This window comes from Acomys minous (genome assembly GCF_964271855.1).
Source record: "Acomys minous genome assembly, chromosome: 7".
In the NCBI taxonomy this organism is placed as follows: Eukaryota; Metazoa; Chordata; class Mammalia; order Rodentia; family Muridae; genus Acomys; species Acomys minous.
This window is the reverse complement of record NC_140488.1, coordinates 16,743,641-16,760,484: the sequence shown is the minus strand read 5'-3', so window position 1 is coordinate 16,760,484 and position 16,844 is coordinate 16,743,641. Positions and strand designations below refer to the sequence as shown.

Genomic DNA, 16,844 nt, shown 5'->3' with positions numbered 1-16,844 from the left:
TACACATATCCATAGGTAGAGACATATACATATGAACATATACACATGTGCTCAGAGACAGGGTCTACATATGTTACTATATTGACACATGGAAAAAGAAAGATTATAAATACCTGGTTATAATGAAGTGTATAAAAAATCTCTCAGATTCATAAATTCCATTTATATGTATATTTTAAGATATTTTACCATAAAAAATCAAATAATGGGATTCCTTTTTATCCTTAAACTCTATATTATTGCTCCCTGATGAAAATAAACTGAGTTCTCACTAATAAACATTGCTGCCAACACATCTGTAGCTCTGCTCCAGTAGCAGAAGCTAATGAAACCATGCACTTTAATGATGAACCCTGCCCATTCTCTTGACTTGACCCAAGAAACAACTGGAAATTGCCCAAAGACCCACTGAGGGAGATGGACAATAATTTCCCAGAAGTAAATCCAGTTCAGTTTGTACTTTGGAACAATTGATCAGCCCTGACACTTGCACAACCTACTAACAAAGGTCAGGCAGCCCCTGAGCACCATCATGGCAGAGTCACCGAGTCTCATCACCATCTTCCTTTTGGGATATCTACTCAGTGCTGAATGTGCAGGTTTGTTTGTTTTTCAATACTATATTGAATATGCTTCTCTTTTAGATACAGAAATGTTGATAACTACCTTTTTTAACTAAACCCAGATTCCATGATTTGACAGCTATAGTTTGCAATCTACCAGACAGCATGTCAGCTGGTAAATACTGGCTCTCTGGTAACTTTACCTCCTTTATTTAAAAAAAAAATGAACTAGATTTATAGTGCTTGGGGTGCATTTTTATTTAATAGATACAGTTATGCTTATGATTTGACAATATAATTCCTCTTAAAATTTCTGTCTTTGGTTTAAAAAGAAATTAAAAGTGGGAAAATGTCTTAACAAAGAAATTGCAGAATAAGCAGGAAAACATGTTATTCTGGGATTTTAGACTCACCACCTTGAAATCAAAAGGGGTACCATAAAAGCCACAATGGTTTATTTACATAATAATTCTTTCTTGAATGTACATGTGTTTCAGTGTTTTAGAACTAGATGGTAAAGCATAGTTGTAATGTTGAAAAATATGTGTTTACAATTTCATTTCTCAATTAAAATTGGAAGGTTAAGTTTTTGTTACTAAGTTATCTGTCACAAAAGCTTTTACACAGATGAGAATATATCAGCTCATTTGTGAGTCCACAGGTCTCAGATCTGATGCTTACAGAATCATAATACTCAGAGACCTCCCTAGGAGGCAAAAAGCTAGAAAGCGTAGGAACTTAGTTCATGCGAAGAACAACATATTGGGTTTTTGTTTGGTTTCTTTTTTTCAATAACAGTGACTTTACTCCCCAGAGGAAGACACACATAGAAGAACTTACTGCATTTAGGCAAACAGCCTACTCACCCAAGACGCATTTATCACACTTACTTGTCAACCTACTAACATTGACTCTAGCAGCTGACAGTGCCCGGATCAGGGGTGCCAACCCTGAGCATACCCAGAAAATAGGCTTGTCTTCTGGTTGCCCACTCCAGACATGATGTCAACTGTGGAATCAGACTGAAAGGCTGAAATGATGACATGAGAATGCAAAGGTTAACCTGCGCTAGCAAAGTGGGTAGAGATGAAAAATACATGTCGGAAAACTCATTATGTGGGCCATAAAGTCAGGTCATTCACCATATTGCACCGGATTGACCTATGTGAGAACAAAAGACCCAAGCACTTTCTTATAAAGACCCAAGCACTTCTTAGTAGTGAGGGAAGAGTGGGTGTCAGAGGACTGCTGTTCATCAGAAAACATTGGGTGAGTGTAAAATGATAGTAAAAGCATGATTTCAGAGCTGGGGCAAGAATGACTAGAGTTAATCCTCAAGGGGCATTAAATATATGCTCCTCAGACAGTGCTGAGGAGAAAAGCAATAAGATTTTAGAGTCAATTTGGTCTGGGGGCCAGGGAAATGCCCCTCAGAGTGGGGCAGTATTCATGTAGCAGTATTATTTGTTAAACTGTTGTGGGCTTCAGAGAAGAGACGCCTCATGCTCTTAGCTACTGCCTTACTGTGCCAACTTAGAATTTGTAAATCAAAACTAGTCTGTGGAATGAATTTGGCTTTACAATGTATATGGATCAAAAGTGTCTTTCATCCATTTGGATATGAGTACATTACTGTTATGGGGCATGGTATGTGACAAGGTTCTGCTTTCTACCTAGAACACCATGAAGCCAGAGAGGAGATTTTAATAGGATGGGATAAAGTGTGTACCATATGCCTAGGGAGTACAAAAGAAGGAAATCAATGGACATAAAATCTCCTGGCAGATACACTGTTTGGAGCAAGATCTCAAGAGATAAATAGTTGTTCAGTATCCTTGAATGTTTCACCTGGGGCCAGACAGATGTCTCAGTGGTAAAAGTGCTTGCCACAAGCCTGACAACCTAAGTTTGGTCCCCAGGATCTGCACAGTGAATGAGAGGCCTAACTTCCAGGATTGTTCTCTAATGTCCACATGCACAAGAAAACACACAATGTATTCAAACCATACATACATACATACAGATACATGTATATACATGTATGCATATATGTAAGCATACATACTTTGAGTTTCTATGGCTGTGTTAAAACACCATGATTGTAAGTAACGTGGGGAGAAAGTATTTATTTCAGCTGAGGGAAGCCAGGGAAGGAACTGAAACCAGGAAGGATCCTTGAGGCCGGAGCTGATGAAGAAGACATGGAGAAGTGCTGCCTACTGGCTTGCTCTCCATGGCTTGCTCAGCCTGCTTTCTTATAGAACCCAGGACCACTAGCCCAGGAGGCATATCAGACAGTGAGCTTGGCCCTCGTACATCAATCATCAATCAAGAAAACACTTCACGGGCTTGTTCAAGGCACATTTTCTTTTTTATTTAAATGTATATTACGTTTATTACAATTTATTCACATTACATTCCTATTGTTAGCCTCTCCCTCTTATCTTCCCATTCCCACCCTCCTTCCTCTTCTGCCTATTCCTCTCCTGTAGAGCTCTGATTGGGGGAGGTCCTCCTACTCCAACTGTCTGGAGGCAGCCCATTAGGGCTCATCAGGATAGCCTGCATGATGGGGGGCATACTTCAATTGAGGATCCCTTTTCTAAATGACTCTAGCTTGTATCCATTTGACATTAAAAGCTAGCCAGAATACAAACACACACACACACACACACACACACACACACACACACACACACACACACACGAGAGAGAGAGAGAGAGAGAGAGAGAGAGAGAGAGAGAGAGAGAGAGAGAGAGAGAGAGAGAGAGAATATGGAGCATTTTATGGAGATAGCGACCCACACAGAAAGAACCACATCCACAATAATAAGAAGTATCCCAGGTTCTCCATCTGGTTTCAATACTGGCTGTTAGAAGTAAGGCGAGAATGTAGGGTGGGTCAAATCATCATACTTTTAAGTCCTAAGCTAAGGAGATTGAACAGTAGAGAGCATTGTGGAGATGTAACACATGTAAGTTTAAGAAGCACACCCCTCACTGTGTTATAACACTCAGTGTGGTAACACTCTAAATAACTGATGAGGCTCCAAGCTAAGGAGGGCAACCTTAAATCTCTTGCAATCATTCAATGGAAACAAAAGAGCAGAGCCTGGATACTAGTCATAGAGGGATGAAGAACTGTAGTGATAATAATGAAATAGAATTGACATGATTTAATAACCACATGCGTATGAAAGGCTTAGGAAACATGTATAGTGTCTAGGGGCTGAGTATAATGTGATGATATCAACACAGCACAGGGTCTGTAGTCTGACTTCTGAATATAAATTCAGGCTGATCCTTTATTGTGTAACAAGGAGCAGTCAGAAAATACATGCAGTCAAAAGGGTTCCTTACATGCCTACTACCAGTGATGATAATGGTAATGTTTCTTGCACAGAGGGCAGTGCATAGAAGAGCTGGAGAATGGAGAAATCTGAGAGAGGAAAAAAGGGGGATAGCATGAGAGACTTGGGAAGAAAATGAGTAACCAGGATACAAGGACCTATAATTTACCTCACAGATATTGCCAACATACTGCAGTTACACCCATTTTACATTTAAGAAAGTTGAGGTCCAGACATTATATGACTTGTCCATATTCACACAGTAAGAGTCAGATACATGTGATTCAAGGCCTGCCCAATCTGATTACACACGCTGTTTTTTTTTTCATTCCTCCACACTATCAATCAGTAGCACTGTAAATATTCTATAGGCGTGACTTGAGCCAACCAAATGAATTGCAGTGAGAACTGAGGTACCAATTTATGAAGGTGCTCATAGACACCTTGGGGATACACATACCTCCCTCACCTCAATGTTGCCTAACAAGCAAAGCAGAGACTAGGGATCAAGTGAATTGAGGAAGTGTCTATGAATGTAAGACTGATTTTATCACATGCCTATCTATGGAGGCCAAAGGACATCAGATCCCCTGGTACTGGAGTTACAGGCCGTTGTGAGCCATCTAATGTGAGTACTGGAATTAAATCCAGATCCTCTGTGAGAGCAGTAGCTGTTTTTACTGGGGATGAGCAATATCTGCAGCCCCAATATTGATGGTCTCTTAAGGAAAGAAAAAAACTCTAAGCATCTTTTCAGGTCCCTGTTATCAATTATGTACATACATAAACATATATAAACATACACACATACATATGGATACATACATGTACATATGCAGAGGGAGAGAGATGGAGAGACAGAAATAGATACAAAGAGGAGGAGACAAGGAGAAGGAAAAAGAAGAGGGCAGAAAATTCACAGATCTCAATCCTCAAAAAAGCAGAAGTGTCCTACAGAGTAGGCACTCATAGCTAGAAGAAAGCACATCATGAATTTCAGTGAAATGCTTACATCACTGGTGTTCATATGCTAACTAAAGGCATCTTGGGTCTGAAGATAAAATCAATTATGCCATGACTGTTTCTCACTATCCCATAGGAGGCATTGGGGTCACATTTGCAGATGGCCTACAGTTGGGATGTTGTTGTCGTTTTTTTAATATATTTTCATACAAAATATTTTGATCATGTTCTTTCCCCTTCCCCAACTCCTCCTAGGTCCTCCCTATCTCTCTACCCACCCAACTTCATGCTGTCTCTCCAAACAAAAACAAAACAAAACTCAAAACAAACAGAAGCAGGCTTCTGTTCTTTGCAGGATATTTGTTGCAAAGTCACTGGGAGACTACATGTTGGAAACAGCCCAGCCAGGGTAATGATGGATCACCTTGCAAGGATTCTGCACTGAGCTATTTTCAAGTGATGACAAAGTGTGATCTTAACTGTTTATTTGAGAACTTTCTTTTTCATCCAAAGTTAAATACAAATACAACTGAAAATGTGACCTTTTATTATTGGAGCTCTACTGACTAAAAGTAAAATTGAATTTTAATTCCTAAATGTCCATGTATATACAGTATTGTGAGAACATCACAGATTTTTGGCTCTGTGCCCCAAAGAGAAATTAGCTATGGAATTATTTGGATAAAAATAAAACCTTTTCTTAAAAAACATATTTAGTTTTCAGAGTGTTTTTTTTTTCTAAAACTAAAAAAAAAAAAATGTTCTTTTAAATTTCAGTTTTCCTTGACCGTGAAAATGCCACCAAAATTCTTACCCGTCCAAAAAGATATAATTCAGGGAAACTGGAAGAGTTTGTTCAAGGAAACCTTGAGAGGGAGTGTATGGAAGAAAGATGTAGTTTTGAAGAAGCACGAGAAGTTTTTGAAAACACTGAAAAAACTGTGAGTATACCCACATCATACCAATACAATATGTCCCAGAGCAAAAAGTGGAAAACTTTAATTTTTAAAGAGAGTGGAACTAAGAGATGGCTCGATATTTAGAGCACTGTCTGCTATTCCAGAGGACACAGGTTCACTTCCAAGCATCTAGGAGAGCCAACACCCCTCTGACCACTTTGAATACAGCATACACATGGTGCATATATTTGTATGCACACAAGTAGAACACCCATACACATAAAACAAAATGAAAATTATTTTTAAATCAATTCTTAAAGGAAAGAAACTCATATTTGACATCTTAAAATATCAGTACATATTCTATCACAAATGTTATCAAAGAAAAGGAATTCACATCAAAACACTTCAAACACTACCATTAAGCTGTCCTCTTTTTTTCTTACAGACTGAATTTTGGAAGCAGTATGTTGGTAAGGAATTCACTTTATTTCCTAGCTACTATATGAAACATTTAAGAATGGGGGCATCTGTATATAAATAGAGGCTGTACAGTCTCAATAACAAACTCCACATGCAGGAAGAACGCAGAACAATTGCATCTTAGAGCTGAATGAAGTTTTGTTGTCACTAGTGGAATCAGAGATAATGTTGGCAGTTTACTATGTTAAATTCACATCATCGCAATGGTCTCCAATGCCTTCTGTGTCTTGACTCACCATCGCTTCCTGTTGCTCTTCTGACCACCTCTACTACTACTGTCCTTGTTCCACAAAGGGGCTCCCTACACAGCCTAGTAGTTTTCCATGTTAGAGGTGTTATTTGGATGGTCCTGTTAGCCTACTCTTCCCAGCTTCTGCTAGGCTCACTTCCTTACGTTGCTCAGTGACTTTTCCCAAACTCCACCAACTCAGTGAGTCCTCCCCTGAAGAGGTATTAATATCCCAACCTGCTCTCTGATGGCTCTTCCATTTTAGCTACTTGTGTCCTGATCTGTTTTTTACCTACATGTTGGGTATCCCTTATCCAATATGCTGGCAACCAAAAGTTCTCTAGATTGTGGCTCTTTCACAACCATTATTTTCATATATATAATGAAATATCTTTGGCATGGGACCCAACTCTAAATACAGAATTTGTTATATATGCACGCATATGTTTATATGAATATCTTTTAAAACATGTAGCCTTAAGATCATGTCATACAATAATTTTAATAGTTTTGTTTATGAAACAATTTCACAGCATGAAATTTTCCATTTTCAACATCATGTTGGTACCCCCAAAGTTTTAGATTTTTGGAGTGATTTAGAATTTGAGCTTTCAGATTGAGGATACCCAACCTGTAAGACTTTTCAAAACAATGTATTGTTCATTTTCCCAACCTATTTGAATGCCAGCTCCATTTTGGCAGGAAGAAGTTGCTTCACTTGTTGATGGGTTCCTGACCCCTACAACGACATCTCAATGAAGGCACTCAGTAAATAGCTGCCTAATGAAGTGACTCCAGAGGAGAAATGTAACACTTTAACAACAACCAATTTTATCATCTGTCTTTGTACATTTTAATTTTTTTTTTATTTTTTGTCTACAAATACAGATGTCAAACAACTCAAATCCAGAAGTCGTGTTCTGAGGGAAGTTTCACAGGTTGACCTCCTTCAGATTAATTGATTGCACAGAACAGATGAACTGCATTGACAGGAGGTTCAATTATGTTTTCTAGAATTCCTCTTCTGGAGGAACTACTAGAAAGCCATCCATTTAAACAGGAAGCTATGCCCTCCCACATCAATCAGCAATCATAGAAATGCCCCACAGATCCAGTTGGATGGAGGCATTTTCTCAAAATGAGGTTCTTTCTTCCAAGATGACACTGGCTTATGTCAAGTTAACAAACAACAACAAAAACTGTTCAACCGGCACAGATGAAAACCTTAGTTTAATCCTCAAAGTATAATGCAGCATTATTGTTGTTTGTGCGTATTTGATACATGGTTTCAGGATTGGCCTGATCCTTGCAAAACGTTCTCTCTCTCTCTCTCTCTCTCTCTCTCTCTCTCTCTCTCTCTCTCTCTCTCTCTCTCTCCATCCCTCCCTTCACCCCTTTCTCCTAGCCTGTATTTTTTTGTCTTGGAGTGAGACTCTGAGATTTCCCCCTTCCAAATTAGCATGACCACTCATATTGTCATTGTTCATATCTTGTTTATGCAGCCATTTCTAGGACAGACTTTTCAGAGCAGATTTTCCTGGTGTTCTGGCTCTTACAATCTTTCTGTGCCCTCTTCTGTGATGCTCATTGAGCCCTAGATGAAAGAACTGTGACACAAATGTATTTACTGGGACTAGGCTCCCCATGATCTGTTGATCTCTACATAGTGTCCAGTGGTGTTTTCTATGATGGCCTCTATTTGCTGTACAGAGAAACTTCTTTGATGAGGGGTATTTCGTGGGTACTTATAAATAGGGTATAGTAAACACTGCACTTAGTTGTCCTAGAAAGTCATTGCTCAACTTCAAAGTATGCTTCTGGGGCTGGGCTGGATCTAGGGTTAAGAGGGAGAGAGAGGGATGGAAGGAGGCAGGGGTGGGGACAGAGAGAGAGAGAGAGAGAGAGAGAGAGAGAGAGAGAGAGAGAGAGAGAGCAACAGACAGAGAATTGCCTGTCTGAGGATCAGCTTCCAAATTGGTTATCTAATACAAAGTGATACTTACCTGTGTATATAAGGATAAAGATTTACATTTTACAATGTAGTTAGGAATTATGCTGGCTTAGCAAAGTGGCAGTACTAGATTCTCAGACTCAGGATCAGGAGCATTATCAATTGTGCTAACCAAGACTCCTATAGATTGTCTTCTAACATCCATGATTTTAACAACCCTGAAACCATATAAACACAAAAAAGGGCCCAGTAGGTTGTAGTTAAATATTTTTGCATGTATGTTTATGTAACAATAATAACCAAAGAAAAAGAGATTAGCAATTTGAGAGTGGGGAGCATGGAAGGAGTTGGAGGGAGGGGTTTGGAGTATACAAAGGAAAAGGGGGAAGTGTTGGAATTATATTTTAATTAAAAGGTAGAAAAATGGTAGAATACAGAAAATAATAAAAATAAAATAAATGCTAAAAAATAAAAGCTAGGGGTGAATGGTGCTTACCTATCATGCCTGCATTGAGGAGGTGGAGACAGAAAAGCCTCTGCAGCTTGCTGGCTAGCTGGCTTAGCCTAATCAATATTCTCCAAGTTCTGTGAGAGAAAAAAACAATGTAATGTTTTTGTTTTTCTCCCCAACTTCAGAAAACAATGTAATGAGGAAGTGAAAAGGCACACCCAGGGTTGGCTTCTACACACACACACACACACACACACACACACACACACACACACACACGAAACCAAAATCTATATCAATGTTTACTTTAGCTACATTTAAACTCCCATAATCCCTTCACACTGCCCCTCCTATACATATAGCAGCCCCAGCCCAACCCCACCACCAACCCAGACCTAACTCCAACCCCAGTCCAGACCCAGCCCAGCCCAGACTCACCACCAACCCAGACCTAACTCCAACCCCAGTCCAGACCCAGCCCAGCCCAGCCCCACCACCAACCCAGACCTAACTCCAACCCTAGCCCATACCCAGCCCAGACCCAGCCTCAGTAGCATACTTTGAAGTTGGGCAATCACTTTCTAGGTCAGCTAAGTGCAATGTTTACTATACTTTGATTACAATTACCCATGAAACACCAAGGGCATACTTCTTGTTCTACTATTTTCACTACCAAAACCTAAAACGAGAAATAGACAAGAAACAAACAAGAAATAAAAAGGAACAAATCCCATGCTTGCTTTCTCATGTAGTTAAGATTCCTAGCTGTCACAAAATTAGCCTGTACTACTCAGAAATATCCTGGGCCCAGGCTCCTCGCTGCTGTGTCATTCTCTACCATGACTTCACCATAAAAAGAGCCTGACTGAACTATCATCTGTCAGGCACCTTTGAGTACAGTTCACAGAGGCAGTTTATAGAATGCCTATCACATTTAACCCTCACAATAGTCCCATGGGTAAAGCATTATGAATTCTGTTTCACAGAGAAGGAAACAGGCTTAGAAATGGTACAAGATTTGCCTTGGATCACCCAGCTGGGTAGTCACAAGTCACAAGGAGTTACCAACTCCTTTCTTTCACTATAACACCTCATGATCTTGCAATCTGTATGTAATTAGTAATTAAATAGGAATCTAGTAGTCGGTTGTTGTTGTTGTTAAGGGTTTATTTCTTTTATCTTATGTATAAGTATTTGCCGGCATGTGTGTCTGCACCACATGTGTGCCTGGTAACTGTGGAGACAAGAAAGGAGGTACCAGATCCCCTGGAACTCAAGTTACAGACTGCAATAAACAACCCCATGGGTGCTGGGAACTGAACTCAGGTCCTCTGCAAGGACAACTAGGGCTCTTAACCAGTGAGCCATCTCTCCGGATACAGGACCTAGTGGTCTTAAAAAAGAATCTTACTTGGCAGGGTCTTGTCTCCTGTTGTCTGTGACCCCTGCTAACTCTGGCTTTCTCCTGGCCTATAGTACACACAGACAAGAACCCAAAGGAGGCCTAAATGCAAAATAAAATGACACTCATTTTGAAGATATGTCTCAGCAAATGAGTTTCCTGTGTGGTTGGCTCCAAGCCCAGATCCTTTCACTGAAACACCCTAAATAATTCAGATTCATTGGTCTATAATATTAAGTGCAAATGTAGCTCATTTTTAGACCAGTTCTGAACATCAATAATAATAAACCAGAGATAATGTATTTTGTTTTCATAGAATTGGAACAAATTGCAGTATCTGTGCAAAAGCACATTGGATCAAGGGGCAGGGAGAGCAAGCTCTAATTTTTACAGCAATCCCGTTTTCCAGAGAGTTTATTTCTGAAAATGGATGCTAGTCCCTTAGTCACCAGAACATAGATGCATGCTTCCATAAGAGAACAGGAAAAGTATGCGGGCATCTAAACAATATATGTCAAGGAGGTTGGCTATAAAGTATGACGAAGAACTAAAAATGTCTTTTTGATTCTCCCCATTGTTGTCCTTCATCTTTGATAGCACTTTATCTCATGGTTTTCTTTCTCATATGTGGAGTCTTACAGACATAGTCAGCAGTTTCTCTATAGCTCACATTACATAGCTCTTTCCTTACAGCTGGATTCACCTCATCCCCCTGAAGCTTCCTTAGTAGTATGAATGAAGGTCAAACACTAAGAAGCCAGTCTGGCCCTTTTCATCTTGCCCATTCCTTCTTCCTGTTTTTGTTTTTGTTTCTTTCTCTATTCTGCTATCACTGTCTTCAAAGATTGTGTAAGTGTAGAAACCTCAGAAAACATAGAATGGAAACAGTAAATGTATTCCCAAAGCACGTCCAATGGTGCTTTTAAGTTTCAGACGATGATGCACTGAACCCAGTTGCCCTCTTGGAGCCTAACTGGTATGCAGAAAACTATCTTTAAGTTTCTGGAACCTCTTCTGTTGTCACAGGTTCTTACTTTATGTGATAGGTAAGCATTAAAAGGCAATACAAGAAGATAGATACCGTGACTGAGCTGTCAGTTCCACCAGTGAAAACACCTTTATTGTCTAACACAGCTTGCTCTTCAAGACCTACAGTAACATTTCCTCATATCAAATACAAATACTATTTGTTGAAGTGGTTCAATTTAATTTAATTTATGGTTAACCTGTTCCCATTCCATGAGGAGACACTGACAATCCTTCTCATTGTCTGATGATTGTAGTAATTTCCATGCAAAGGCATCCTCCCTCTTCCTTCAGATTGTATAAACTGTGTATGCCTCACTCTGTGTAATTTTCCAGGATAGCATTAGCCTGAAAACCTTGGTGGAAGTGGCTTTTAGAAACTCAGCAAAACATGCATCACTTGGCCTCTGCACAGCTAGCTTGCAGCTTAGTAGTTCTTCTCTGACCCTAAAATCAGAATCCTACCTTCATAAGTCTATTCAGTGGAGGGCTACGTATTCTAAATAGTTTATCTCATAATTCAATTTCTTAACCTGTCTTAAAGATGGAGATCAGTGTGAATCAAATCCTTGCTTAAATGGTGGAAAATGCAAGGATGATATTAATTCTTATGAATGTTGGTGCCAAGTTGGATTTGAAGGAAGGAACTGTGAATTAGGTAAGTAACCTGTTTATTATTCATGGTTCAAAGTTTCCTTTCAAGCCAGATGAAACAGGAAATTTAAATATTTATATACCATATATTTCTCTTAAAACATACTTTGAAAGCTTATAAACATTCACTTTCTCTGTATGAGCTTTCAGGATGTGAATTCAAGCTAGTGTTGAGTGGGAACATTAAATTTTCTTTATTTATTAATCCTTAATACAGTCATATGTGCTCAGTACAATTATTATCCTCATTTTATGAACACAAGAAAACTTCGGCTTAAACATCAGAAGTATAAATAGTTGAACCACATGCCTGTAATCCCAGCACTCGGGAGGCAGAGGCAGGCGGATCGCTGTGAATTCGAGGCCAGCCTGGTCTACAAAGCGAGTCCAGGACAGTTAAGGGTACACAGAGAGACTCTGCCTCAAAAAACAAAATAAATAAATAAATAGTTGAACCAGGAAGTGAACTTCAGCTGCACTGTACTCAAAACTCTGAGGAAACTACACCCATTAAATTATTTGAACTTGTAACTGCATCAGTGTTGATCCAGCCAAAGGAAGTAAATAGGCTTTAGAAATTGGCATGCCCAGCCCCCATGTGATAGGAACTCTTCCAGATGGACAAAGCATTTATAAGTTAAATTTGTTGTAAAAATCAGAGGTTCTTCCTCAATTCAACATGTTGGTTATACAAAGAGTAACAGAAGAAAGAAGTAACTTGCAAATGTGAGATTTTTGTTTATCTTTTCTTCTTATAGCCTAGGATATTTCTAGAATATTTTGGTCATTTGAGCAGTAAATCTCAAAGTCCTTTACCTGCTTGATTACTGCCTCTGGATGCAGTATTGCTGACATTGTGACTGAGAGAAGCACATGGTACCAAGAAAAGATTCTGCACTCTGAAATTCTAGAAGAATAGAGATGCAATCTGAGGAAAAGCATTTAACACCACAGGTTACATGGCTAAGGACAAAGAGTAGAAGAGTAGCGGGACACTATTAAGGCAATAGAGCCATCTCTCTGACAGGCGAACAAGGCACAAGATGAAATGAAAGGCACCAGCTGCACTCGGCCTATTGAAAAAGGGGATAAAAGTCCCTGTAATATTGTTCAGTGCCAAGAGGAGGTTCATTGATCATCTTCCTTTGAAACCTGAAAGATCTCAGAATAAAAGGAAAAGTTGAAAGGACAAAGGGATTCAAAAAGAATGAATGAAAGTGGGTGAACTAATATACTCGGGCTGGACTTCCATTTGTTTAAGATTCCTTATGTAGCAAATAAACCACTGCTTGACTCACCACCACTCCTGTGGGTGTGTTAATTGGTCCAACATCTCTAAAGTGCCATTTGTTCTGAAAGATTGTAATTTAAAATTCAGACTTAGTGAAATTTGTTCCTCATATTCCAGACATATAAAATAAAGGAATATTTTGTGTATTTACTCATTATTGGCTCAAATGATGATGCCATTGGAGTAAAAGGAATGAATAACTCATTCTTTGCTGTGCTTGAAGGTTACAGCATAGACGTTTGTAACTGCAAACATAAACATTGGGCTGGAGAGATGGCTCAGCAGTTATAAGCATTGGCTTCTCTTCTAGAGGAAGTAGGTTTAGTTCCTAGAACCTACATGGTAGCTCACAACTTTCTGTAACTAAAGTTCCAGGGCATCCAATGCTCTCTTTTGGCATCAGCAGGCACCAAACATGCACATGGTGCACAAACTTACATGCAAGCAAAACATACCCATGCCCATGACAAGTATAATAATAAAATAAATTTTAATATAAAAATATACCTCTGTCTAGTTTAATGTTCACGTAGTTTCCTTTATGTTTACGGATGTTTTGTCTGTGTATCATGTGCATGTAATTCCCATAGGAGCCAGAAGATGGCATGGGGTCCTCTGGAACTGGAGAAAAAGGAAGTTGTAAGCGTTCCTGTGGCCTTTGGGATGTGTAGTCGGTTCATCTAAGAAAGCAGCAAATGCCGTTAACCAATGAGCCAGCTCTCTGGCTCTCTACCTTGTTTTAAAAGATAGATGGTTTAAAAGGAGGACGAGGACACCCTCGAGGAATGTGAACATAAGCTCAGAATTCTATAATAGAATACACTGTACGTGGGAGGTTATGGTCCACAGAGAAAAAGTGTGAAGTCTACAGCTGGCAGCATCTCAATACTCCTTGGCTCCCACACTTGTTTGATCAGGACTCTGTTGCTGTGCTGCAGCCACCACCACACTTAGCCTCTAGGGCTTATTGATCAGATCTAAACAATTTGATAAGGAGGGTTTTTTTTTTTTTTAATCTTTTCAGCTCAGCTGGTTCAGAAAAAAAATGGGAATTCTGTCAGAATGCTCTTATCTCACACACTAGAGGAATGCAACAACAAAGCATATACAAACTCCCATTTAAGTTTCTTGCCTCAGGCTGAACTGAACACAAATCCGAAAAGTCATGAGGCAGCACAGTGCATGGGGATGTGAGCTCATGCCTTGTCTTGGAAAAGAAAAGATTTCCACTATTGTGACCTTTTGCTTTCTTTTTCGTGTGTTCATCAGGGAGACTTAGTTGAGGGAACGAGGAGTAAACACTTGAGACATGCTTTCTAGTTAAAAAAGAAGAATTAACTGGCTACTGAGTCTCTTTGCCTAGAGTAAAAAAATCTCTGGATTTCCTCTACTGCAGGAGAAGTCCAAATGTCTATCAGGTAGATCAAGGTCTTCAAGTATTCAGGCATCCTTTCCTCCTGAAGAATGTGGAAAACCAAATAGGAAGAAAAACTTACAAACAAAGGAGTACTGCCTGAGAGTTTGTTGTGCTGTTGTTATTATTGTTTGTTTGTTTTTTAGTTTTTCAACACACCATAGTCCCAACTATTTCATTTACTATATATTTTGGGCATGGGAAAATTGTTGAGTTTAGCTGAATAGCATGTTTTCTGGCAAACCTGTTAAACAGAACAAAATTTTGTTAAGGCTCTGGTGGGCAACCCAGTGCTATCAGGAAGAGGTATAAAACGAATGCTTTACAAAGTTCTTCAGCGGATATTCTAGGTACCAAGGCCAGCCTTAGGACCAAGGAAAACCCATACCCAACCTAGTGTGTGACATCTAAGTCCTCAATATTTGATTAATGAGTTCCATTCTGTTTCTCAGGTCCTGCTCTATTGACCTCTCCCCTGGAATTTCTTGTGCTTATAATTCTATTTCTAGAATCCCAAGCCTTTTGACTGCAGGCAAAAGTTTGCTGATGCTACACCAATACATTCCACCACATGCACCAACCAACCCAGAGATCAGGAGTATCAGCGACACATTGGGCCAGAAAGGGCAATAGCAAATAAGAAAATGATGGAGAGGTCTGGTTGCTTAAGCAAGGACACAGAAGCAGACTAAAAAAATCATACCAAGTTTACTCATTCTCTTCATACTTGCCCTGGACACAGGTAGCTTGTTCTCACCACCCACCTCTGTTAACTTATCTCAACCTCATATTGATGGAACATTTTCTACAAGTGGTATTTGATTTGGCTGAACATTTTAGTATTGCTTTGTAGCAACAATATGATAGCTAGGAACAAGAAAAGAGCCAGAGATGTTACCATCAGTAATGAGGAGAAAGATCTTCAAAACTGAGTAAATGCAAAAGACCAGACACTACATTTTTTGGTCATGTACTTAGTGGATTATTAATATCAAAACTAAAATTTCAGGTCAGTTTCTTTATTCCCTTGCCCTGATAACAGTTTGTTTTCCTCTCCTGATTTACTGGACTGTGAACTATCTATCACATTAACTTTAAACAACTAAAATAAATAAACATACAGAAAAGGTGTTGTATATGAAAGCAATAAAAATATCAATTCAATTTATACCATAATAAATAAAAAACAAATTTTAGAACAGAGTGAAAATTAAATGCTTAGTAGTAAAAGAAGGATGTAAAAGTACTCAACACACACTCTGGCTTCTATGGACACACACACACACACACACACACACACACACACACACACACACAAGTACTTTTAACAAGTAGTAGAATAGATGGATGAAAATGTATTAATACAATGAAATAGTACAGAGCAGTATAAATTAACTATTGGTATACGAAACCAAATAGATGAATCTCACAAAAAAATTGCTAAAATACAAATAAATATGTGCTGTTTACATAAAGTTCATGAATGATCAAAGGTGTTTATTATGTTTGAATCCCAGTAAATGTTAACTTTTATAAAGGAGGAAGGGTAGAATGATTAGGAGGGAACATTACAGGACTTGTGAGGGTTGATAATGTTCTCTTTATTAACCTGTGCAGCATTTAAACAGGTGCATTTACTTTGTAAAGCTTCACACCAAATTTTTATTGATTTTCCTGAATATGTGCTTTACTTCAACAAATAGGTTTCTAGTTGTAGTTCATGATTTAGTCAAAGTACAATATTCAGTTACTTGGTGGTACACAAAAGCAAAACATTGCTGACACCATCTTCATGACTTACTGAGGATCTTATTTTACCTCATTTTCTACTCTTAGCTCTAGGCTCCTAGATTGTTTCAACTTATGTTTAACCCATATATGAGCCTGTTGTTCCATGGACTTTTTTGAAATGTATGTCAGATGAGCCATTAGGTTTTCTTTTCCTTTTCTTTTAGATGTAACATGTAACATTAAAAATGGCAGGTGCAAGCAGTTTTGCAGAAATGGTGCTGATAACAAGGTAATTTGTTCCTGCACTGAGGGATACCAACTTGCAGAAGACCAGAAGTCCTGTGAACCAGCAGGTCAAAATCTAAATAAGTTATTTTTTAAAAATTGTCTTTGAATCTTTAGCATTTAAATGTTATTTTACACTTTTAAAATGATCG

The 16,844-nt window shown here is 38.8% G+C and overlaps 1 protein-coding gene across 1 annotated transcript in view; it reads left to right on the top strand.

The window, feature by feature from the left end:
- The first annotated feature begins 468 nt into the window (after positions 1-468).
- F9 (coagulation factor IX) overlaps positions 469-16,844 on the top strand; it is a 29,749-nt gene continuing 13,373 nt past the window's right edge. Inside the window, exons 1-5 of the mRNA XM_084789201.1 lie at positions 469-599; positions 5,654-5,817; positions 6,224-6,248; positions 11,862-11,975; positions 16,632-16,760. Of these exons, the coding sequence (XP_084645327.1) occupies positions 533-599; positions 5,654-5,817; positions 6,224-6,248; positions 11,862-11,975; positions 16,632-16,760 (499 nt within the window). The 5' untranslated portion in view covers positions 469-532. The remainder of the gene's footprint in view (positions 600-5,653; positions 5,818-6,223; positions 6,249-11,861; positions 11,976-16,631; positions 16,761-16,844) is intronic.